Source organism: Pipra filicauda, unplaced genomic scaffold (genome assembly GCF_003945595.2).
Source record: "Pipra filicauda isolate LSUMZ 115617 unplaced genomic scaffold, ASM394559v2 scaffold63_size3267554_pilon, whole genome shotgun sequence".
NCBI lineage: Eukaryota > Metazoa > Chordata > Aves > Passeriformes > Pipridae > Pipra > Pipra filicauda.
The window spans coordinates 2,228,501-2,252,346 of record NW_024104798.1 but is presented as its reverse complement, the minus strand read 5'-3'; the positions used below and the strand labels follow the sequence as shown (position 1 = coordinate 2,252,346).

Here is a 23,846-nt window from a genome sequence, read left to right as displayed (position 1 = left end):
GACACGAGGCAGCTCTGATGTGCAGAATCCTCCTTTGCCAGGGAAGACTTTGTCCTTCCTCAATGTTTGGGACCACGTTACATTTCATTTATCCAGAAAATTCCACCTGCAAAGTCCCAGCTCTCCCCATCGGTGACAGTGACACCAGATGGCAGCAGTGGCCTTCGGATCCAGCTCTGAGTGAAGATGCAGGTGAGTGTTTCTCTGCATCCCGGCTATTTCCCTCTGTGCTCTCCTTTGCTGGGGCTCGATCAGCTTCCACATAGGCCGTCAAAATAAAATTGCATCGAGCATCTCTATGCTGTAGTTGTTTAATGTGTCAAAATGACGCTCCGACTCCAACTTAAAAAGTCAAAAAAGAGGATTCCTATTTTCAGTTGTGCTTTAATCAATCATTTTGTCATGACTTTGCTGCTGCACTGACAAGTAAAAGCAAAGACTATGATTTTTGAAGGTCATGGTGATTTTAGGGTGCCTGGTTAAAAGTGATTGTTAGCTCTGACCATCTCCTTTCTGAGGGGCTCCCAGGTGGTCACTCTGGATCTGTGGCATCCTGCATCTTTGGCTCTTGGCCTCAGGAGGCCCTCCATGGGATTGGCATTGAAACTGTGGCAGAGGCCAAAAGCTGGGTTAGGAGGCCACAGGCTGTGGGTTTTTGGGATGCACTCACCTAACAAACCTCCTTTGCAGGTGTGGAATGTGGGGCCCTGAGTGTGTTTTCTTTATGATGATTCCCAAATATTTATTGATTTCTAAGTTGTTTGTTTGTTTGTTTTGGTTTTTTGTTGTTTTTGTTTTTGTTTTTTTGTCTGGAAGATATCAATTTACCCGTTAGCCACTAACTGCAAACAGAAAGAGAACATACCCAGCTTGGGTGATGGGTTGTTCTGTGTGCTGGGGCAGAGAGTGCCAGCAAAGAGAAAGAGCAGAACTAAATCCCACTGGCAAGGAGAAGACCCTTTTCTGATGGACAAAAATAGGAAAAGCCTGGTGAGTGCTCCAGCAGTCCTGTCTAGCTGGACAGGCTGCCTGGACATGCTCGTTCCTTAGGATTCAGAATGGTACCAAAGCTCAGTTAAAGTGGCACTAACTAACTCATACTGCCACACTTTAAAACAGTGAGAGTGTAAGCAGCCTGGAAGTGAGAGTCATTTGGTTCAACAGAGGAAATGGTCTTTTTTTAGGTTAAATAAGAGAAATACAGAAAAACAGTTCAGAAATCCTTCTGGTTTTTTTCTCCTAGATACTAATAACTGCATTTTAACTTCTTTGCTACTCACACCAACCTGGCTTGCAAACAGAAATAAACTATTACAGCTTAATTTATGCAGGGCAGTGACTCTGCAAGTAGCAGGACAGGAGACCTGGGTTCAGCTTTCTCTTTATCTGTGCCCCAGGAGCTTGGAAAAATTCAAATTAAAAAAAAAAACCACCTCTGGAGTCAGGAAAATCTCAGAAATGCCACTAGTTGTAGATCACAGGCTTAGTCACTTTTTCTGCCTCCACCAGCCCTGAGCAAACCACTGGACTGATCTCACCAGGCAGAGAGGGCTGGACCCTGCTCGAGTTACCAGCACTTACAACCAGCTGTATGAGCTGAAAACAACTGGTGGCACATGAGCAAAATTGTGGGTGTTCACAACTAAAAGAGGAGCTTTGGAGAGCAGCAGTGTTGTGTCTTTGCAACTTGGGATGCTGAGAAGGTGCTGCAGCATATTGCCTTGTAATAACATGAAGCAAAAGCTCAGCAGAAAGTCTGTGAACCAGATAAGATTGATTAAACAATTTCTAACCAACGGGGTTGCACATAAAAATTTTATTAAAACCTCAAGTGCTAAATTTATTTCCTGGGTCTGTCACCACTATTTTTTTTTCAGTAGTGATAATTACTACATTAGAAATTAAATGAACCTCATATACTACATCTTTCAGACCTCCTAGGAGAGTTGTGAAAGTGATTTAGGGAAGTGAATTTGCTATTGTGCCTAATCAACTTACAGTAATTGTCACCTATAATTTTAACTTGACTGCTATGTGTTTAACTGGAAACTTTACCTTTGTTTTTTGTAACTGAGCTTCTCTGTGACTGTTTTTCTGCTTTCCATCCACTCCCAAAACCCACTGACAGAAGACAAATCATTGCATACAGCTGTGCAGTTAACAGCATTGCTGTTTGCTACCACCTTGGCTGCTTCTTCATGCTGATGTGTTGCAGCATCAGGTGATTTTCCTTGAGAGACCAGCACTGAGTTGCCTCCCTTGAGATTCTAATCACAGCTGTGTAGATATTAGTGGCAATAAAAGGGCTTTCTGGCCCGAGGGGCTCCTTAGCAGGGTGGCAAGTATGGTTCTGTCTGGCTCCTGGTTCTGTAGGTGAGAGATACTTTCGGGGCTTGTCCCTGTTTTGTGCTTCAGAGATGTTGGGTCTTGTGCAGTCCCCTTAGAAAAGCTCATTAATGATTCCCTTATCCTGAGTGCCCCCATCTGACCACAACTTGTTTCCTCATTGAGCTCTGTGGGACAGCAAAGGGCCCAGCAGGCCACAGGGTTTACAGAACAGCAGCAGGGGACCTGCAGGTGAGTCACAAAGTAAGAGACAGTGGAGCCAAAGGTATCCCAACGCTTCTCAGCAGGACCCAAAGCTGCCTAGGTTGGAAGCTGGGTCAAAAGTAGGCTTTTGGAGGCTGCTAATGCCTCCTCCCAAACACGAGTAGTGAGTTTAATGCACAGGTTCCCTTCTGAGGTCTGGGCAGTTGCTTTGGTCACTCAGCTCTTAAACAGGACTGACTGTTCCTCCTTTGCTTCTCCTGCTAAAGAAATGTATCTATGTACATATATATATATGTATATATGTGTGACTTCAGTCTGCAGGAGGGCAAGGTTTCTTGTGGATTTAGGGAAGATGGTAATCATTATCAACATGGACACCCTAAACCGGAATATTGATTTTTAAGCTTCCTGAATGCTTGCACAGTATCAGATGGAAGAATGGGACTGCTTCTGACCATACTCATTCAACACTGTGCAATATTTGCCCCTCCTGGAGTCACATATTATATAAATCCTGCTCAGTTTCCATTGGGATCAGGCCCTCCATTTTTAGAGAGTCTTTTATAGAGCCTTAAAGATCCAGAAAGGCTATATTATGTCGATGCAATTAAAGGAGGTTATTTGAAACTAGTTTATCACTGTAAGACTCATAGAAATCATTGTGCTTGTGTGGCTTTGTGCTGCTGTTCTGGAGCAATGTGTGTGGAATAGCAGTAACCTTGTCCCTGAATAATTCATGTTGTTTGTCAGTCACTTCTTAAGCCTTTCTGCTTAACCACAGAAGATTAGCATTTTTGTTGCTTTTTTTTTAATCAAAGGTTTGGGGCAAGGGAGAAGGGAGAGTGTTGGTTTTTTTAACTTACTTTAAACACTTCCCCAGGCTTTCAATAGGCAATGCAGCTATTCAAATTGGGGTATTTTGGTCTTAGAAGCACTTTAGGCCTGCTACATTATACAACTTTCTAGTAAATCATGAATAAGTTGAAAAGCTATAGAGCTTTTTTTCTAATTTCTCAAGAGTGCTTTTACTACCTAATTTGTTTTCATCCTATGTTATTTACTGACTAACTCTAATCAATGTTTCTGGTATTGTTCCAGTCTGCAAGTGTGGGAAGGTTTGCCAGGTAATGTGTGGCAGCAGAGGGAGGCTGAAAGATCCTGGCCTTGAAATGAATATTGCTGGTTGGAAATTGGACTGCATTCATTACGCACTGGAGTTCTCCTGAGCTTTGTCTCTGAGTAAGGATGTTCCACTGGTGTAAAACAGCAAAGCTCTGTTAGGTTCTGAAATGATGCTGAGCTGCACGGCTGCAGTTCAGAAATACTCAGTCTGAAAATCAACAGGATGGAGGTAAAATCCAAAGGTTTGGCTCAGAGCAAAGTGAGGGGGGAATGCCAGCCTTGGCAAATGCAGGGTTAGTGTGTTTTCTTTACTTCCGTCTTGGAGTTACACAGAGGAGTGTTTGGTTGTTTTCTGTTTTTGGTTTTTTTGTTTGTTTAAATTAAAACTGAAAATTTGAACTATTGGTCCCATTAAACATCCACCCTGTACACCTCATGGAAAGAGCCCAACAGAGGTAAGCCAAGGGGTTTGCCATACCCCTGGCTGTTGGAATGACAACAGGAAGTATTCCACGGAGACCAACCTGGCCCCTTGGCTGGGAGCTCCTCCTAATGGAGAAGTCACTAAACCAGTGACACAGCCCCTTTGACTGTCCGTGGATCTTTGTGTCTGAGCAAACTAAAATCACTGGCATGCAAGAGCAGCCAAGTCCTGCTGGCAAGAGCAAGTCACTGACTGGGAGAATGTTTGGGCTGTCGTGCTGACAGATTTAACAGAGAAATGCTGCTGTGTGTAGAGAGCTCTACGGACGTATTTGGTGAAGGAGAGGTTGGAGTGAGATCCCTGCTACAGGAAACAAATGCCCTGTCTCTGCAAGGTATCTCTGCTCTCCGCTGTTCTGTGTGTTCCTTTTATTTTCCATGTTCTTTTTTCACTCTGAATCTTCCTGGAACACCAAGTGAGGTTTGGCAGGGATGGGGTGGCAGACATCAGCACATGGCCACAGCTGTGAGTGTGGAGTGCTGTGGTGTGACATTCACACCTTCTGCTGGCACTTACAGTTGGCTCATCTTCTTTCTGCCATTGCTCCTTCTTTTGTTTTCCTCTCTATGCTGTAACATTTAAGAAACAAAACCAGGATGCTCTTGAAAAACCGAATGGCTTTTGGAAGAGACTTCTGTGTTAAAACCCACACTTCGCAATGCAAACTTTCCAATCAAGCTAATTTTCCAAAATGCTGACACTGAATTTCTCTTCCTCCCCTCATTGATACTGTTCAAGCCTCTTCTCCTGGAGCTGCATCTCGCTCTGCTGTGCACAGTTGCCAAGAGCCTGTCCACAGCTCCCACCCCGAGTGCAGCTGGAGTGACAGCCCCAGCTTTCACACTCCGTAGTCGCTGGGGAGTTTCTCTGTTCCCGCTCCACTATTAGGTTTCAAACCTCCCCGCTGAGTAGCTGTCCTCAAGTCACATCAGGTGAGCTTAGCTATGCATTGAATTCAGGGAGTGGAACTAATCCCACATTTCAGCTGTGGAGGAGAACAATGAGACAGGGAGCTGAGCCTGGCCCCTGGCTCAAAGGTAAGGGGTTTAATATATTAGTTGAAACAGATGCTTTGCACTTTAGCATGTGTTGTATCTAATTCCAGGTCTGTCTCTGTTTAGCTGAATGACAGGCCTATATATTGTATGGAAAGTATGTGCAATACATAGTGTATTACATAAATGTCAAAATCATCTATATTATATTTAATGTATATATGCTTTGGTTCATTGCTCCTGACAGGAAAGCTGTAATGCCAGGATCAATAGTCTCCATATAAATTCAGAAGACAGAGAAAACTACTACCATGAGTTGACAGAAGCCATCCTCACAAATACTACATGCTTTTGCTTTCCCAACTGTTGATATTTCAGTCACTGAAAGAATTAAGTTCTGCCCCCACTTTAATCTCCACTACTCTGTGGAGAAGCGTTTGGCTCATAGTGAATTTTCCCCCAGAATTCCCTTTGCCTCAAGGGGACATTTATATTGACTATGATAGAATTGGGTTTAAATGTTTTTAATGATAAAAAGATGAATCTTTATTCGAATCCGAATTTATAAAATCCTTATTTATAAAGATTTGAATCTTTTAGCTGAAATGAGTGGCTATGCTAGCAGCTAAAAATGGTACTTAATTGTCTTACAAGGTCCCCAAAGCATACTTGCCATTTTCTTTGGCAAATAGAGGAAAATTTTAATTTCCCCTAATTTGAAACGGAAGAAGAATGGTGAATAAGAGGTGCCCTGAGATCTTGCCTGTACAGCGCATGCTAGAAATGAGAACAGGCTCTGCAAGAAGGAAGTGGCAATAAAATGCCTTTCCCTTTTAGCATTTACTGCTACAATTAGTAAAAAGAATGGATCTCAGAGTTCTTCATGCCTATGACAAGCAAGCATGAGAAATCTGAAAAATGAATGAACGTCCTAACTTATTTTCCCTTCCCTTTAATTCCTGGGCTTCTTGTGTTCCTGACAAGCTTCCCCTTCCCGTTTGTTTGGGGCTGCAGGAGTGCAGGGCCATCTCCCAGCAGGTGGAGGAGCACTTCCCAAGCCAGGTGTGGGGAGAGGCTGTTGTGTCTGAAGGTGGCATAAGGAGCTGATGGGCACGAAGGGCCCAGTCAGACACACAGTTTGTGCATTTGCTCTCTGACTGATCAGCAAGTTTTGTTTTGGAGGCACAACCAGGCTTTAAAAAAAGTGCAGATGTAGTAGTGGTGGATCCTCCAGGGTGAGTGCTTTTCTGATCCCTAGTGTGACTGTTTTGGATTTCCTATGGGAATTGTATGTCCTGTACTTGCCTGGCATGTGACCCAGGACAAAGCCTTTTGGTTTATGTTGAGTTTCATGCAAAGAGTGGGGGGAAAAAAAAGGGAATCAGGCCCAGAGATCTTTTCACTGTGCATGTACTGAGTGCCTTGTCCTGGGATGAGGCAGGGAAAGGCTCCAGCGCTGTGCACTGCTGGGCGTATGCCATGCAAAGAACACTTAATGGAATATCACTTATCCATAAAAAAAAAAAATCCAAAAGGCAACAGGGTCTCAATTAAAGAGGTCAGACTTGTTGAGCTGAGCATCTGACCTAGCACCAAAGTGCTACATAAAAAACCCTGTATGTGTATCCTTTGAGATGTGGCCTCAAAAGTTGATCTTCCCATTCCCCCACATGCCAGATAGTTGTCTTGGCTCACAGGCTGTGCAGTCTCTTGGCAGTCCTTGCCCTTCCCTTCTTGACTCAATTGATGGTCTTTGAAAGTGTCCCTCACCATGTGCTGCCCCAGTAATTGAAACTGGTCACAATCTCTTCAAGGTGTAGCTAATTTCAGACTGTTGGAACTGTTGATTTGCTTTTTACTTTCCTCTCAAGGAGAGCTGAATGCAAAAACTTGCAGGGTTGGAACAGAAATGGTTGTGGGAAGCTCAAATGGGAAGTAAATTCAGAACAAGGGCCACAACAGCCGAGAACATCTGCATTTCAGCACAGCACGGTCCCATCCTGAGCACGACAGAGAAGAATCCTGATTTTCAACTCCAATGTGGCCTTCAGTAGTTGCTCTCAAATTTGTGTAATAGACCAAAAGAATTAAGTTTAAAATACAAATGGATGCTATGGCAGGATAATACAGGTATCTATATATGAACCTCTACTTTTATATATATGTCAGTTTATCAAACAAGCCTAGGGATGTCCTGTAGTCAAGGTAGTGGTATTTGGTGTAATTTTTAAATGGTCAGAATTGAAATCTTGGAAAACCTTCACCTTGCCACTCAATAGCAAAAAGTGAATGCCCTGCTAGCTCCAAGTATCATATGAACCATTTTATCTCAATTATTTTTGCTTGGAAAGCTGTTCTTTATTCCAGTAGGTTAAAGAGCAGGCATGTTGTCTCAGCACAGTTAAATCCCACAGCTTATTACCATGAATACATAAGCTCAGAGGATATAAAAGTGTTCTATCCAAGAGGATATGAAAGTGGTCTGCCCAGAGAGAGTTCAAGGCCTTCTTGTATGTGGAACACAGTTCCAGGCTTTAAAGCTGTGCTGTGTGTCAGGACTTTCAAAAAGGCTGTTCTCAAAATGGCCTTTTAAACTGGCAATTATTTCCCATATATCATCAGGACAGACTTGTAGAGGAGAAATGAAGATACTGAAAAGAATTCAGTTTGGAAGGGTTCCTCTGCTTCAGAGGTGCAGTGCAGGATGTGTGGGAACAGTCCAGCCAGCCACAGTGTGACAGGCCCAGGGACCCAAGATCAGTTTAGTCACTGAAGCTTTAGGAGCCCAAATTGGGTGACAGGTCTGTATTACAGCTGTACCATTGCAGCTCTGCTGTTGTTAGTCTCTCCTTGGGCCAGACTAAAGCTGTGTGACTGCAGTTACAAAGTCTTACCTGGTAAAAGAATTAGTGAGCAAAACCTGTGTGACCTTACTTGTGGGAGGGTGGGGGTCAAATGGGGGAAAACCCTGTTGTCCACCTTCCTGCTTTAGATTCCAGAATGAATCATCTTCCTCTGTTTATTCTAACACAGTATTTGCATATAATTTCTAGGAACCCAGCCACTGTCTGACTTCCAGTCATCTTATTTATTCTGTTGCAGAAAGAAATTTTAGAGGAAATAACCTCTCATTCTTTTAAATATATAACCATTTAATACACTTTTACAGTCAATATCAGACTAGGCCATTCTTCCTGGACCTCAGTTCAGTGTTCCTTCATTCAATAATAAAACTATTGACCACAAGGAGAAAAGGATCTAAAAACACAAACAGAAAATAGAAATTGCTAGTAAACAGAAATATGTAAACCAAAGTTTTCATAAGCAGTCAAATATTTCAAACAGAATCCATAGAAAATAAATTATGTAGTTGGACTTGGATGGGTCAAGTAAATAAGGGGAGGTATTGAGATATCTGTATCATACCTGTTATTTAAAAAAATAATACCATGTATTAAACTTATTTCCTTAGGAAAGCTGAAATATTGGGCTTTCCTCTATCCAAAAGAATCAAACACGTGGGCACTTATAAAAATATACACACTCTCCATTTCCCTTTTAGGGATGTTGAGATTATTTCAGCTTGTTAACTTTCTGTATTCACTGGACAAGTCTGTAACACCACATTGCCTCACCTTGTTGACAGATAGTATTGGCTCAAAAATAGCCACTAAAAATTAGATGTCTGAGACACTTTATGTTTGTTTTAAGCAATGGGCCTTCTGAGTTATCTTAGTAACTTTAGTGTATGAAGCTTCTAGTGTTCCTCAGGCTGAAAGTATGAAAGGGAGCAATACATTCCTTCCTGTTTCAGCTCTGGGGATTGCCTGTTTCATATTCCAGTTCTTTAAAATGCAAAAAAAAAAAAAAAACCAAAGAAGTTACTGAAGAGAGAAAGAACTGAAAGACACAGCAGCTCTGAGGGATGCCTTCAGAATGGCCCAGGGACACATGATGGTGTTGAGTGATTCAAGTTTGCTGTATGCTCCCTAAAAAGAAACAAATGAGGTTGCAGCTTTGCTGTCTCCTAAAACTAAAAAGGAAAACTACTTTGCTCTTAACCTTCTTGGCTTGTTCCAGAAATGGCAGTCTATTTTTTGCTCTCCCCTTTCTCTAGCCATCTGTGCTCTTTGGGAAGGGCCTGCACCTTTCCCAGAGCTGAATCACATTCTGACCACACTGGGATCAGCTTGCAACTACATCAGTGCCTTTAAGTCCCAGCTCTTAATTGTTGGAGCTGGACAGGCCAGCAGTGACATATTTCTGTGGAGGCCAGTATGGGTTTGTCCATGTGAAATGCAGAGTTTTAATAACACACACACATGTAGGTAGAAGTAAATATGGATGGAGGAAAGAAAGGGCAGCAAGAAGTCCTTGTTCTTCTCTGATGTTACCTCTTCCATCATTGCAAAGGTCTGTTTGATCCAGGCCCTCTGGAAGTAGACAGGAAGTAGCCAGAAGAATCTGGAAATGAGATGGAACCACTTGTTCAAATACTGGAGACAAGGACAGAAACATGTCTCTTCCCACTCTGGATGGGGCATAATTTCTCCTTCCTGTGTGGTTTATTTTACAGTGACCAAGAAGCCTGAAGGATATGGGTCATGTTTACTGGTAAGAGGGATTCTGTGGACTCTGGGTCTTATATGCAGTGTTTGTTCCAAAGAGCTAGGAAGCTGGTAATTTCTTAAATGGAGCTTTTAAACCCCACTTTTAGGAATAATAAATAAAACATGCACAGATGTGCATGAAATACTAACAGAAATAGGTTACCTGCAAAGAAGCTGGAGCTAATTCAGTTTTGGTGGATGCTCAGCAGTGCCACATTTTCTGTTGGCAGCCTAGGCTCTGGTGCACACCTCTAACACAGCCACGAGAAGCTTGAGGGTTCCAGTGTGTTAAGGAAGAATCATCACAAAAGTACCACTAGAGACTTGAGAAGTCAGGACAGAGCTCACACTCTGCTGTAACTGAAACAGCTGTTTCCTTTGAGATGGCTATTGGGTTATACCTGCTGAAAAATAAGGTTTCCACCGGGACCAAACTCAGCCGCCTTTTCCTTCTCCCTGTGTTGGGCAGAGCAGTGAGATCCAGCAGAGTGCAGATTTCTCATCTCTACACAGGTTCCCCAGTCTTCTCTGTCAGGCTCCCAGCAATCACACACTGCTCTTGCCAAACTTTATTTTGACAGTGGATGAATGGGCATTTTGTTCTCAAGTGGCTGCTCCAGGATGCATCACTGTCACGTCACCCAAACAACTCCAGTACCACTGATTTTCAGTAGCTGCCGGGACTCGCTGACAACATCAGAGCCCTTCATTCCCAGATTAAGGAGGGATTAGCTGTGCGATTTCAGCCCTAAGAGAAAGGTTAAACGCTTTGGGGGGAGGAAGTGGGTGTGTGTGTGCGCACACGTGTCTTCCAAAACAACAGATGGCTCCAATAAAGTTGCTCCTGCTGCTCGGAAGTGGCACTTCTTGACATTAACAGAGCCATATCTCATCGGGGTTCTTGTTTCTACCAGCCTGGCTCAGCAAGGCCAAATCCACTGTCTGGTATGGGGTAATCAGGAAAGGCACTCCCATATCTGCGCCATTAATTGCCCCCTGCCACTCTTCCCTCCCTTCTGATGTAATGCCCACTGTGCTCAGTGTGGCGGGATCGATCGGCTTTGAAGGGCAACTTTCCCTAATGATCCGCAATTCCCCTGCTTAAACCACAGCCAGAACTGTCTTTTTACGGATTCTGCAAGAAATGTGTGGATTTCTTGGAACCGCTAAACAAAAACCTCTCTGCTTCAATCAATGGATCGATGTATTAAATTATTGTGCAACTAAATTAATGTGCCCCTTGGTGACAGAACTGCAGAAAATGAGCAGTGTTTTATGCATTAAAGACCAACTGGTAAAAGATTGTTTTTCAAGGTTAGATTGTTCCACAGTGAATACCAAGATTTTTCCAATTAAAATATGAGGGGTTTTGGGAGTGAAGCTGCATCAGCTCTATTACTTCTCACAGAGTCACAGCACAAATTAACAGGTACATGTAAATCAAGAATAGTAAATAGTAATTGAGACATACTTGAGAGATAGCAAGTAATGTTACTTTTTTTAGTAGTCTTGTATTTAAATTTTATAGTTAAACAATTTTACTGGAAATTATTGTGAGGTTATTTTGGTGGGGTTTTTTTGTTCTTTTGTTTGTTTGTTTTTGGTTTTGTGGTTTTTGTTTGGTTGGTTTTTTTGTTTGGGCTTTGGTTTGGGTTTGTTTGGTTTTTTTTTTTGTAAACTCAGGAGTTATGAAAAATGCCACCTTTCTAATGTTTCCATGAAAAATTCTAAAGTCTTGTCAAGCTTCTGCAGCCCTTAGTTTCCTCCGTTTGGGCTGCATGGTGTGTGTGTGAGTAGGCTGGCCCTTCCTTTCTCTGCTATCTTTCAAGTTCTCAAATATTTGAAAAAGTTTGTATTTTGTCCTGAAACTTTTTCCTTTCACTCTTTTCTTTCTTGGGCTCATGACAAAGACATTCTTTATTCTGAAGGCAGGAATCCCAGAACATGCAGTGCCAGTTCTGAGTTCATAAGGGGGGCAATGTTTCTAGTCACTTATGAAAGACAGACATGGACTCTGTGTTTCTTATCAGTTGATATTACTCAACTTTTATTTTGAACCTTTGGAATATCAAGCGGGAAAATTTCTCCACCAAGTGTTTTCAGCTATATGTTTTCAAGCTTTATCTTCAGGAATGATAAATTAGGTGTGAAATTAAAGCATAAGTGCAAGCATCCCAGTCCCTCAATAACAAGGATTTCAAATTCTTGCAAAATCTGAAAATGGTACCAACAGTTTCAGTGCTTTGCTGACCAGAAGAATTAAAAAAAAAAAGTACCAAAAATTATTAAAATACATACAAAAAATATTACAAGATAAAGGAATTTACATGAATAAATCTATTCACAGCTCCCTGTTGTCTTCTGGCAAGCCCAAATCCATGAAATCAAATTACTTGATCAACAGCATGCAGTAAATTAGTAGCAGCACCAAGCCGAAAGCCCAATTTTCTTACTTCTACACTAAATATGGGCCTTCATTGCTTCCCTGAGTAAACAATGTCAGGAGAGAGAAGGATGCATCAGAAGGAAAGGGAGATGGAACTCTTCAAGCATCTTGTAATTTCTCAAAAAACAGAAATATTTGTGTGTAATGCAATTGCCATTTGTCATATGAAGCTTTAACATGGGGTGTGACTTCCACAGATTTCAGAGCGACTTGCACAGACAACACGTCTCACTCTGCCCTTCAGAAATCCGGTGAATAATATGCAGAGCTGGGGGGGAAATCCAGATCCCTGGACTTCCATGGGAATGCTTCTCAGTTCTACACCCTCTGAGTGCTTGGGAGTTCTAATGGAGGTTTCCATAGAGGGGAGGGGGTGATGGTGTTATTACACTTGAGAAAGGCTTCAGTCCAAGTGAAAATCCTGCTACTGAAGCCTCTTAAAGCACATCTAAACCTATTTGTATGGCAATTTATTTGCTCCACCAGAAAACATACAAAGATAAGCTATTTCGAGAAGAGCTTGTGCTCCAAAGGGCTTGTTCAGTGTGGGATCTGTATTAAAAAACATTCTACATTTGACTTCTGCATTTTGAACACTCATCCAGCCCAGCCCACGCGCCCACACCGAAGGAAATGAACTGTATCAGGCAATGTCATTTGCTAAAAGGCAAGAGTGGAGGAATTCTCCAGCCCTTCGTTTTATATTTCTAGGGACAATTTCACAGGCCGTGCTGCTGCCGAATGGGGAAATTGGAAAACTGCAGAATCGATTTGCAGACGTGAAGTTCTATTTTCTTTTACACCTCCTTTCATCAGGGCCTCCATCACCCCTGAGTTGCGCAGCATTATCATGGACAGCAGCCTGGACACTGCTGATAATTGCTGAGCGAGGGGAAGGCTGTGCCTTGCAAGTGAAAGCAAACCCAGTCAGATGGCACTGCCTTTAAATTCGTCTGCTTTACAGCACTGTTCAAGTATGGAGGCTACTATTTCTGAGGGCTAAAGGGGAGTTTATTTTTAAAATATTATTTAAATTGGTTTTGTTTGCGTTTATTTTCTCTAGCAAAACTTCCCAGCTAAAAGCTGTGAAATTGCCTTAAATCTGTTCTGAGTAAACCCACACAAATATACAGGACTTCACAACGCTTCCTTTATTTAATTCTTTTGTTGATTTCGCACAGAAAAAAAACCAACAAACCTCTTCCACAGCAAATGTCTGTTAATGTCTCAGTCCCCAAGAAGGAGACCAGTGGCTAATTGCTGCAGAAAACTGCAAAAGCTGGTGACTATCATCCCCTTGACCCCCGGGATGGAGAGAGAAATGTGCTTTTGATATTAAAGGTCATGGGCTACAAAATGGTCGCTTGTGTGCTGGAGTTGTTCAGCTGCTCTTTGTGGGATGGGTACGGCTGCGTGACCGCCCACAGCGTGTTGGGGGAACAAACCCTGGGGAAATAAAGAATATCCTGGCATGACGAGCTTTCAGACTAAGCAGCTGATTATTGGTTTTCATTAAAGGTCAATTCAGCCTCACACAGCTCTGGTTCTCACATCCAGTCACTGCCTTGCCCCTCACTGCATCCTTGCAGCATTAGGACGTTTGCAGGTATTTTCTTTTCCCCTTTTCTGTGTGTTTTCATCAGTGATGGTGGTGGCAGCTCTGCCCAACCTGCTAGGCAGCCATCTCTGAGTGACACCTTCACTCCTCTTTGGAAGGGTTTGCCCCAGGAGCTGCAACTCAGCGTGGATAGAAGAATTGCAGGAATTGGAGGATAATTTATTTACGTGGAGAGGCTATTTCAGCCGGTCAGCAGGGAACAGGCTCCAACATTCCGGAACAAGGCGCTGGAGGTGCCCCCACATCTCTGCCCCAGGGCCCAAAATGGCGGCTCGCCCGGAGGCGCCGCCTCGTTGCTACGCGACGGGCAGAGCCCGCCCCCTAGGGAACTACAACTCCCAGGCATCCGGCCCGGGAGGGACTACAGCTCCCGGCATGCTCCGCGCGCCGCGGGCGGCGGGCCCGCACTACATTTCCCGGCAGGTGGCGGGGTCAGCGGCCAATCGGCGCGGCCGATGCTGCGGGGTGTGCGCGGTGCCGGCGGGGAAGCGGCGCGGTGACATTTCCTGCCGGGCCGCCCCCGGAGCCGCTGCCCGAGCGGGGCCCAGGATGGCAGCGCTGGGAGGTCCGTGCGGGGCGGCGGGGGGGGCCCGGGGAGGGGTGTCGGGGCCTGTGTGGTGAGGGGTATGTGGGGGCGGCGGTGAGGGGGTTTGGGCCTGTGCTGGAGGGGGAGCACCGTGTGAGGGTGTGCGGGATGGGGGGGCTGTGAGGGGTCCGGGGGTGAGGGGTGTAGGGGCGGAGGAGAATGCTGTGAGAGGAAAGGGTGTGTGTGAGGGGCTGTGCTGTATGAGGGGGGCGGGGAGGGGGTCCTGTGAGAGAACCCCCCCCCGCGGTATGAGGCGAGTTCAGCTGGGGCTGGTGAAAGGCTTCTGTGAAAATGGGTGTGTGGGGAGAGGAGGAGCGACTCATAAATTAATGTAGAGAGTGTTTTGAGGTGATGTTCGTGAGGGGCAGAGTTAAAATTTTGAGGTGCGAGCGAGAGGAGTGTTGATAGAGGAAAAAAGACGCTTGGGGTGGGAGGAGAAAATGAAGTTGATCAAAGCGACTGGGGAGGTTTTATGGGGTGAAAGCTGTAACGTGTCAAGGATTAAATAGAAAAACTGGAATACGAGGATGAGTGTTCTCAGCACTGGAAGCTGCCCTCATAACGAGCTCGTTGCCTGAGTGACTGGCCCGGTCAGAGATGAACAATTTTGCATCTTTTTCGCTGTTAGAAAGTAACTGAAACTCTTGTGCAACAGTAAATGCATCAAAGTTTTCTTGTAGCTTTGCTAGGTAGGACGCTTTGGAAGTGACCTAGCAAAGTGTTATTTACTTGCAACTAGTGATTAACATTGTTTTTTAACAAGTACAAATTCTCCCCCTCTCTAATGATTGGTTAGTTTCAAATGTTGGAAACATTGAAATTATCAGTAAGGATAAGGAAATTATCCTGTTGTAGATTTTACCTTTTAACTATTTACCGGTTTGTTTGAAAAAAAAAAAAAAAAGAAATAAACAAATGTTTTGAAGACTTTTTCTAACGATACTTTGAAGAGACACTGATGATGTTTGGCCTCAGTGCTGCTGTGGGAAATGGGTGCCCAGCAGCAGATCCCTCCTGGTTTATTGTGGCTGTGCTGGAAGCTGTGTCTGAATTCTGCATAAGAGAAATTGCAGCTGCTGTGTATCACCACGAGTTAGAGTTTAAATCTCCCATTCATCATCGCTGGTCTCTCTCCTTGTTTCCCCTTTGTGTTTCCCAAATTTTATTGGAAGCTCTCTCTGTTGCAAGTCAGCAGCTTTACCTGATTTGCAGCTCTTGCCACCTAATGTTTTTCTTTTGGGCTTTCCTTTGTTGTTGTTGTTGTTGCGTAAAAATTTTGTCGCTATTACGAAACGGATTTTTGTGCTTGAGCTATTGCTCAATTTTCACTTTGGGATTTACTTCATTAGGCTTATCACATGTTGTTTAGCAGCATATGCTCCACTAAATACGTTTCCACAGTGATACGTGAACTCCTTCATACCTGGGCAATTTTAAATGATAATTGTATTTTATTTATAGAGAAAAGCGTGTAACTGTAGACACAAATTTATGTGAGTTTAAATTTGTTGCCCAATATACTTATTGTAGGGCTGTTTCCTCATGAGTCTGTGCTCAAACCATCACTTGTGTAAGGCAGGAGGCAGTTCCTGTTTCGGTGTGAAGTTAAATATTTACATACAGACTTGTGTAATGGTGGGGTAGGTTGTGGACTTATTTTATTCCTCTGCATTCCTTGTTGTTTTCATTTTATAAGTCAATAAGCATTGTGATTCTTGACTTGATTTCCCTAATCCCCAGTGAAGTGTCATAAATATGAAATATTTGTATTATTTTCCTTAACATTAATGAATATAATTTTATGGGTTAATGGCAACTGACATCTACATTGTGAAAAGAAAAAAAAAATATATATATTTACCCCTGAAAATGTTAGACTTGCTGTTGATGGATGTTGACAATAAGGAACTATGGAACAAATTTGTGCTGATTCTTGGTCATGCATGGGGTTATTTGGCATGTGGTAATTTTTTTGAAGGTTGTTTTTTTTAGTTGTTGTTGTTGGTTGTTTTTTGTTAAACAGTTTTGATTTTGCTTTATAGAACCAAGTCAGTTTTCACAAACACTGAACGGAATTCCTCCCTCAAACCCAGTCAGCAGTGGAATGGACCCCTTCCATGCCTGTAGTATCCTGCAACAGCTGAAGACCATGTATGATGAAGGACAGCTGACAGATATTGTGGTGGAAGTGGATCATGGGAAAACATTCTCTTGTCACAGGAATGTTCTTGCTGCAATCAGTCCTTATTTCAGGTATGACAGTCCATTGCTCTAGTGGTAATCAAAACAGAATTAGAGCTTATTTTTGTTAAATGAAAATTAAAAACCCCTGCACCTATACTAATATTCTGTGTAATTATAGATCCTAGCAAGTAAATATTATTGTTATCTTAAGGTCAATGAATTATCAGTGTCTGTGTGTCAAGGAAAGTCTCATTGGAGGAAATGTCACACAACTGTAAAACAAACAAAACTGCCTCCAATTGTTTTCTTTTAAAGTTACATATTTTAACATTCTGGAGTATGCACATGAAACAACTTGTTGAAAGTTGAGTGCTAAGACTCAGGATGGTATGTCAAGAGCTTTGCTTGTAAACTCAGTGAATTTTAACATGAGGTTAGTGAGATAATTAGGCAAGAAGTTCCAGCTCACTGCTTTTGTTTCAGCCAGTCTAGAACTGTCAGACAGTTCAGACAGTCTTAAACTGTCCTGTGTGGGTACCTAAATGTAACACCTGTAATAAATGTATTTGGGCTGATGTGAAGACAAGTGCACTGGGATTAGCTGTACAGTGCAATTTAATTTCATAGCAGTAGTTAGGAGGTAATTGCAGATAAACTGCTGAATGTGTTTCCTCTGCAGATCGATGTTCACGAGCGGCCTTACCGAGAGCACCCAGAAGGAAGTTCGGATAGTTGGTGTGGAAGCAGAGTCAATGCATTTAGTGTTGAACTATGCATATACCTCCAGAGTAGTGCTGACAGAGGCCAACGTCCAAGCTTTGTTCACTGCAGCCAGTATCTTCCAGATCCCTTCCATACAAGACCAGTGTGCTAAATACATGATTAGTCACTTGGACCCACAGAACTCCATCGGGGTGTTTATCTTCGCTGATCACTACGGTCATCAGGAACTCAAGGACAGGTCACAAGACTACATTCGTAAAAAGTTTCTGAGTGTCACCAAAGAGCAGGAGTTTCTTCAGTTGAGGAAAGACCAACTGATAAGTATCCTCAACAGCGATGATTTAAATGTAGACAAAGAAGAACACGTTTATGACAGCATTATAAGGTGGTTTGAGCATGAACAAAATAAGAGAGAAGTGCACCTTCCAGAAATATTTGCCAAATGCATCCGTATGCCTCTGTTGGAAGAGACATTTTTAGAGAAAATCCCTCCCATGTTTGCACAGGCGATGGCCAAAAGCTGTGTACAAAAGGGACAACCCAGTGCCAATGGCTACACACAACGGCTTGGAATGACCGCTTCTGAAATGATCATATGCTTTGATGCTGCCCACAAACACTCAGGAAAGAAGCAAACAGTGCCTTGTTTCGATTCGGTCACAGGGAGAGTGTTTAAACTATGCAAGCCACCAAATGACTTGAGGGAGGTAGGAATTCTCGTGTCTCCTGATAACGATATTTATATTGCGGGTGGTTACAGACCGAGCAGCAGCGAGGTCTCCATCGACCACAGAGCGGAGAGTGATTTCTGGATGTACGATCACTCTGGCAACAGGTGGCTTCCAAAAGCTCCTTTGCTGCGAGCCAGGATAGGCTGCAAGCTGGTTCACTGCTGTGGAAAGCTGTATGCCATTGGGGGCAGAGTCTATGAAGGAGATGGCAGGAACTCCCTCAAGTCTGTGGAGTGCTACGACAGCCGGGAGAACTGCTGGACAGCTGTCTGTCCCATGCCAGTGGCAATGGAGTTTCACAGTGCTGTGGAATATAAGGATAACATCTATGTTTTACAGGGTAAGGTGGTTTGGCTGACTGTGGCATTTTGTTGGAAGTGGGGAGTTTTCAATCTCTGTGCTCTCTTAAGCACCTTGGAAAAACCCCTGGGGCACTGGGGTGGGGGAAAACTAGGGAGAGCAGTGGGCAAGAAAGAGGGAGGTTGCTGCTTGAATTCTCATGCCCTGGAAACGTGTCAGTAAGTTGTGTTGAGTTATTGCACAAATGGCAGTTTTGGTGTTCTAAGTCAACAGCATAAAACGTTTCTGTGAAAATTCTGTATTAAATCTTTACCTGGGTGAAATGTGCTAGTGTTGAAGAAAAGATACTGTCCCATGAAAAAGCATTTTACATTTTATTGGGCTAAAGCTGTGGGAGTTGCTGGTGTCTGTGTTTTTGGTGACTTGTAAAAGTCAGTTAACCACTGTAGGTCTTTGTTTCCTGCCCTGCCCTGCTTTCTGAAATCATTCTAGTAACTAGAAAGAGATAAATTGTCATTCTTAATTAGCTCTGTTTCTTTGGTCAGTAATTACAGTACTGCCTTTACATCCTTCCTTCTGGTAAGTGATCAGACTTATTGGTGTATTAGATATTGATTCTTAAATGAATAAAAAAGATCATTATGGCAATGAATCAAATAATTTATTCTTCCCTTTATTTTACTTATGGAGATCTTACATAAAATATGTATTTGAGTGTGTGTGTGAGCCATACACAGCCTACTCTGAAAAGTGCTGAGACTGGTCTGTGGGGCTGTGGTAAGAGGCCCAGGAAGTGGAAAGAAAGAAAGGAAGACGAGGAGGTGTCTCAGTTACCACCTCTGTAAACACCTGTAGAAGCTGGGTTCTTGCATCCATACCAGTTCCCTCTTTGGGTCACTTCCCATACTAAGCTGAACCACAGGAAAGAAACAGGATAGGGAATACTTGTTATTTACCTTGTAAGGTCCTTGTTATTTACCAGAGAAAGTCAACCTGATTTCTTGACTTTACATTCCTGGGCTTTCATGTGATTTACAGAGAGTTTTTTTCCATTTATTCTTTATCAGGTTTGACTCTTGTTGGTTGTGGCTTTAAATGATTCTGTTACGTTCACAAGTTCTCTCAATGTCTCTCTCTCTCTTGGGTCAAAGAGACATTAGGTGGTTAAAAAAGAATGCTGAACTTCCATTATGCTGCCCTGAGCAGTGAACAGCAGAGGTGTTTTATGACCTCATCACAAAGCTAACAATGAATCAGTACTTTCATGCAGGGATTCACCTGGCCTCCTTTTAAGCAAATCAGCCTAAGTGTGTAACTTGACCACCTCATATGAGTAGCTTCAAGATCTGTGTGAAGTACAAAGCACAGTTATTTGCTCAGGTTTGGCAGCTTTAAGCACTGAATTCTGAGACTCCCCAGTCTGTAGGTGACATGTTTTGAAGATGTTAAAGAGTGAAACAAATGTACTTCAGACATTTCAAGACTGCAATCTTGAAAGGTTTTGTCCCGAATTAATAAGCGTGGTTTAGAAGGAATAAAGGGTAGCTAGGAAATATGTAAAACATTGTGGTTTTGATGAGCTTCAAATTCCCTTTTCTACTGCTGGAAGAGAAACTCAAAGTAGTTTTTATTCATGATGTTAATGTTGTTGTAATGCACTTGAAGGAAAGCAGGTGATGGTACTGGGAGTGAGTGTTTGTTATGGGAAGAGTATTTCTGTCTGTGGAAGAAAGCACCTGAAAGCTTGATGGCCGCAGAACTGCTGGTCTGGAAACGAAGCGTAAGTTATGTTTTATTTTTCCTCTCTCTTTTCAGGGGAATTTTTTCTCTGCTACGATCCTCAGAAGGATTACTGGGGATTTCTGACCCCCATGACTGTGCCTAGACTCCAAGGCTTGGCGACGGTGTACAACGACTCCATCTACTACATAGCTGGGACCTGTGGGAACCATCAGCGCATGTTCACCGTGGAGGCCTACGACATCGAGCAGAACAAGTGGACTCGAAAAAAAGACTTCCCATGTGACCAGTCCATTAATCCATACATAAAACTCGTACTCCTCAAAAACAAACTCCATCTGTTTGTCAGAGCTACTCAAGTCACTGTTGAAGAACACGTTTTCAGAACCAGCAGGAAGAATTCTCTCTACCAGTACGATGAGGTTACTGACCAGTGGCAGAAAGTATACGAGACTCCAGACAAGCTCTGGGATCTAGGCCGGCATTTTGAATGTGTTGTTGCTAAATTGTATCCGCAGTGTCTTCAGAAAGTTATTTAAATTTCTTTTTTTTTTTTTTTTTTCGGTAACAGGCCTTAGTGATTTCAGTGGTAATTTGATGCTAGAGAAAACATGTCTTAAAAGAAAACAAAGAAATTCTGTCAGTATTTATTGTAAGCTGAAACAGACAGTTTTTTGTCTGTGGGGATGGGTGCTCTTTAAAGGTTGCAGTCTGGGGAGGGAATTGCTGGTTCAGTTTCATATTTACTGATATCTTCCTGGGAAATGAGAAGGAGGTTACAAAGTGCAATTATCAGCATTTTTTTTCTGGTAAACACTTAATCATGTCATACTAGAGGGGTGTTTTGGTGGTAAAAGCAAATTAAGTGGAAGAGCCAGGATAACTATGCACTACAGTGAAAGAAAATCTAGCATTAATAGTTAAGGATGTCCAAGATGTGTTGAAGTGACTTTTCTTTTTTTCTCTTTTTTTTTTTTTAATACGGGTAAAATTTGAGGCAATATCACTAAGTTTTGTTGCTTTTTTTTTTTTTTTACTTTAGATTGAAAGTACATAGGAATGGTAGATCCTGATTCATAATGATCTGTTCTTTTTGTACTGTTTTTGAAGTCCTCTGAGATGTTCGTGATTTGTTTGTGCACTACAATTTGGGAGAAAAGCTCAGTCAGAATTGGATTGTGGAGTACTTTAGCCCCGGATGGAGGCCTGTTCATATTGTTGTACCACTTGTTGTCTGTGGACTTTTGTTAAAATTGAGCTTAATGATAGTGGGGGAAAAAATCCCACACCTGTTTTTTGCCACGTAGATGTAGTGCTGTAAAAACATTTTTTTTTTTTAACACTGATTAAAACCTTTTTTTCATCCCATAAAGGGCTTTAACCCAAAAGTTGATGGTGCTAGTACATTTTTAATACTTGTTTGTCTGAAATGGGCCAGCCTTCTGCTACTGTTTAAGACAGCCTGTTATTTTTCATGGAGTGTGTGTCTGTCTTCGGGCCCTGTCCTGTCATCAGATTGTCTTTTCTAACATAACATTTTTACTGCAGTGGTATTCTTGCACAGAATGGTGACAGGATATGGCCTTAATAATATTGGTTCTCTTTTATTTTTTTTTTTTTTTTGTGTGGAGTGTTCATTCTGTCTCCACTAAAGTACAGTGCTGTGTGCAGAGTTGGCATGTGCTCCAGTGATTTGGAAAAGTGTGGCTTAACTTCACATGTTGTTTTTCTTTTCTCTCTGCAGTCAAGCCCTCAAATATTTTCTCTTCCATTCTGATCTATAATGTGAAAAATTGCACTACTGAGCTGTCATCATTATCCAGTGTATTAAAGCAAAATTGACAATAAATGTCCATGGCTTAAATACTCTTAGAGAAAATACAGAATAAGGATCCAATGTATTACAACACTTTCTGTTATTTTTTAGCTTATTTTTAAGAAGTAAATAAGTTCAAAGTTCAGCCTCCACTTCAGTAGTGAAAACTGAATTTAAAAGGGAAAAGATGAATTCTAAAACTTGCATCAGCTGTAATTTGCCAGGTTTAATTTGTTAATTTTTGCAGAGCTGTAAGTTATCTTACTCTTTCCTATTTTCTCCAACTGACCTAAGTAAACCAGTTAACTTCACATGGCACTGGCCATCACTGGCTGAAGGTGCTTACCACTATCTGACTTAACAGCTGACATTTCAGTCAGCCAAATATTTAGCTCATTGTTTATCCCCCTGGCATGGCTGAGGATTTGGATAATGTTTGTTTACTACGTGGTCTTACTGTTCCCAAATGGAATCTTTCTAATACACGAAAATACTCTCCTGGTTCTATTTCTTAATTCTTGCACAAAATGTCTAAAAAGAAAAAAAAAAAAACAAACAAACAAAAAACTGTGAAATGGAAAGGAAAACAAAAATGCCTCTTTGCATTACATACCTCATCTTCCGGAGATTCACCAAACGCTTCTCTCCAGTGCGAGCACCTGTGGTTCTTTTTGTCCTGAATTTGGCAATTCTCGCTAAGACTGCATTTTCCAACAGTGTTGAGGTGTATTGTTCCTTTGTTTAGTTCTCTTCTGGATAGTTTTATATATATGCATAGCCAAGAATAAGAGGCTTTTTGAAGAGTACAACTAATTTAATTTTTAAAATGGTCCTTAGTCCTTGGCTAGCTCTCTTTGCGCTGTTGTAGGCCTCTAGCTGCAAGCTTTCTGAAGCACCCTCCCTAACAGTGTTGCATTTGTGTGTAAGACCATTTTTTTTTTTGCAAAGTGTTATGGAGCTTTTTCCTTGTTTCTTTGTTTTTGTTTTTGGTTTGTTTTTTTTTTTAAGCTTGGTTGAATATTTACAAGATTTCTTGCTGCTTTTTGACAATCTTCTATATTTATTTAGTAGAACAAATTTCAATATATTACTTGAAACTATGAAATAGGATTGAGTTAGCAGTTGACTGGTCATGTGATGTATAGAAGTACAATATGCTGTGGTTAATTCTGCAGTAGGTTTGTTAATTTTGTTTATCTGCACTAAAGTACGAAGATCTCCATTCTGTTTAACCATTCAAACTGAGGGTGTGATCCAAGTCTGTCATGTGTTTGAAAGCTAAATCCTGGAACTTGCCGTGGGAGTAGAATATACTAAATCTTTTGCATGAGGAGTTTGTTGAGACAGTAATGTAGCTGTGACATTTTGCCAATTCTTAAATGCTTCTACGTTTTGCTGAAAGTCAGATTCCTGGTAAAGTTTTGCTTTAGAGTCAGGCTTAAGTAAACTTGCACAGCACAAACAAAAAAAAAATAATTGCACCAAAGGTACTGGTAATATTTGAACAGTAATCTGTACATTTTGCCCATTTGGTATTTTTTCTGCATTCGTTTATTTCCCTTTATGAAATGAATTTCTAGCGTTGTAAGGACTTAGGTGAGTGTAAATCTCTTTTCCAGAATTATTAGTTAACTTTAGAAGGAAACATTTTGTAACTTCCACTTGATTCCATCAGTAAACTCTAGAATAACTAAAAGCAGTTTTGGTGCACCAGACATGCAGTGTATGTTCTACAAGAGATCGAAGAGCTCCCTGTTCGAGAGGCTGTTGAGAAGTGGCATCCAACATTCAGTGCTCAGGTATGTTAGTAAGAAGTACTGTAGTCCTATGAGGGCAAATGTGTGGATTTTTAAACATTTTGCCATAATTGCACAATTTTGCATTTTTACTTAATGTCATGTTATGTTTCTTAAAATAAACCTATTGTTGAAATACAGTGGA

The 23,846-nt window shown here is 42.0% G+C and overlaps 1 protein-coding gene across 1 annotated transcript; it reads left to right on the top strand.

Moving 5' to 3' along the window:
- Positions 1–14,313: 14,313 nt before the first annotated feature.
- Positions 14,314–23,846, top strand: KBTBD8 (kelch repeat and BTB domain containing 8). Its single transcript, XM_027723027.2, has 4 exons — positions 14,314–14,390; positions 16,454–16,664; positions 17,275–18,389; positions 20,165–23,846. Exons 1-4 carry the CDS (start codon positions 14,375–14,377, stop codon positions 20,626–20,628), a joined length of 1,806 nt encoding a protein of 601 aa, XP_027578828.1. The 5' UTR covers positions 14,314–14,374; the 3' UTR covers positions 20,629–23,846.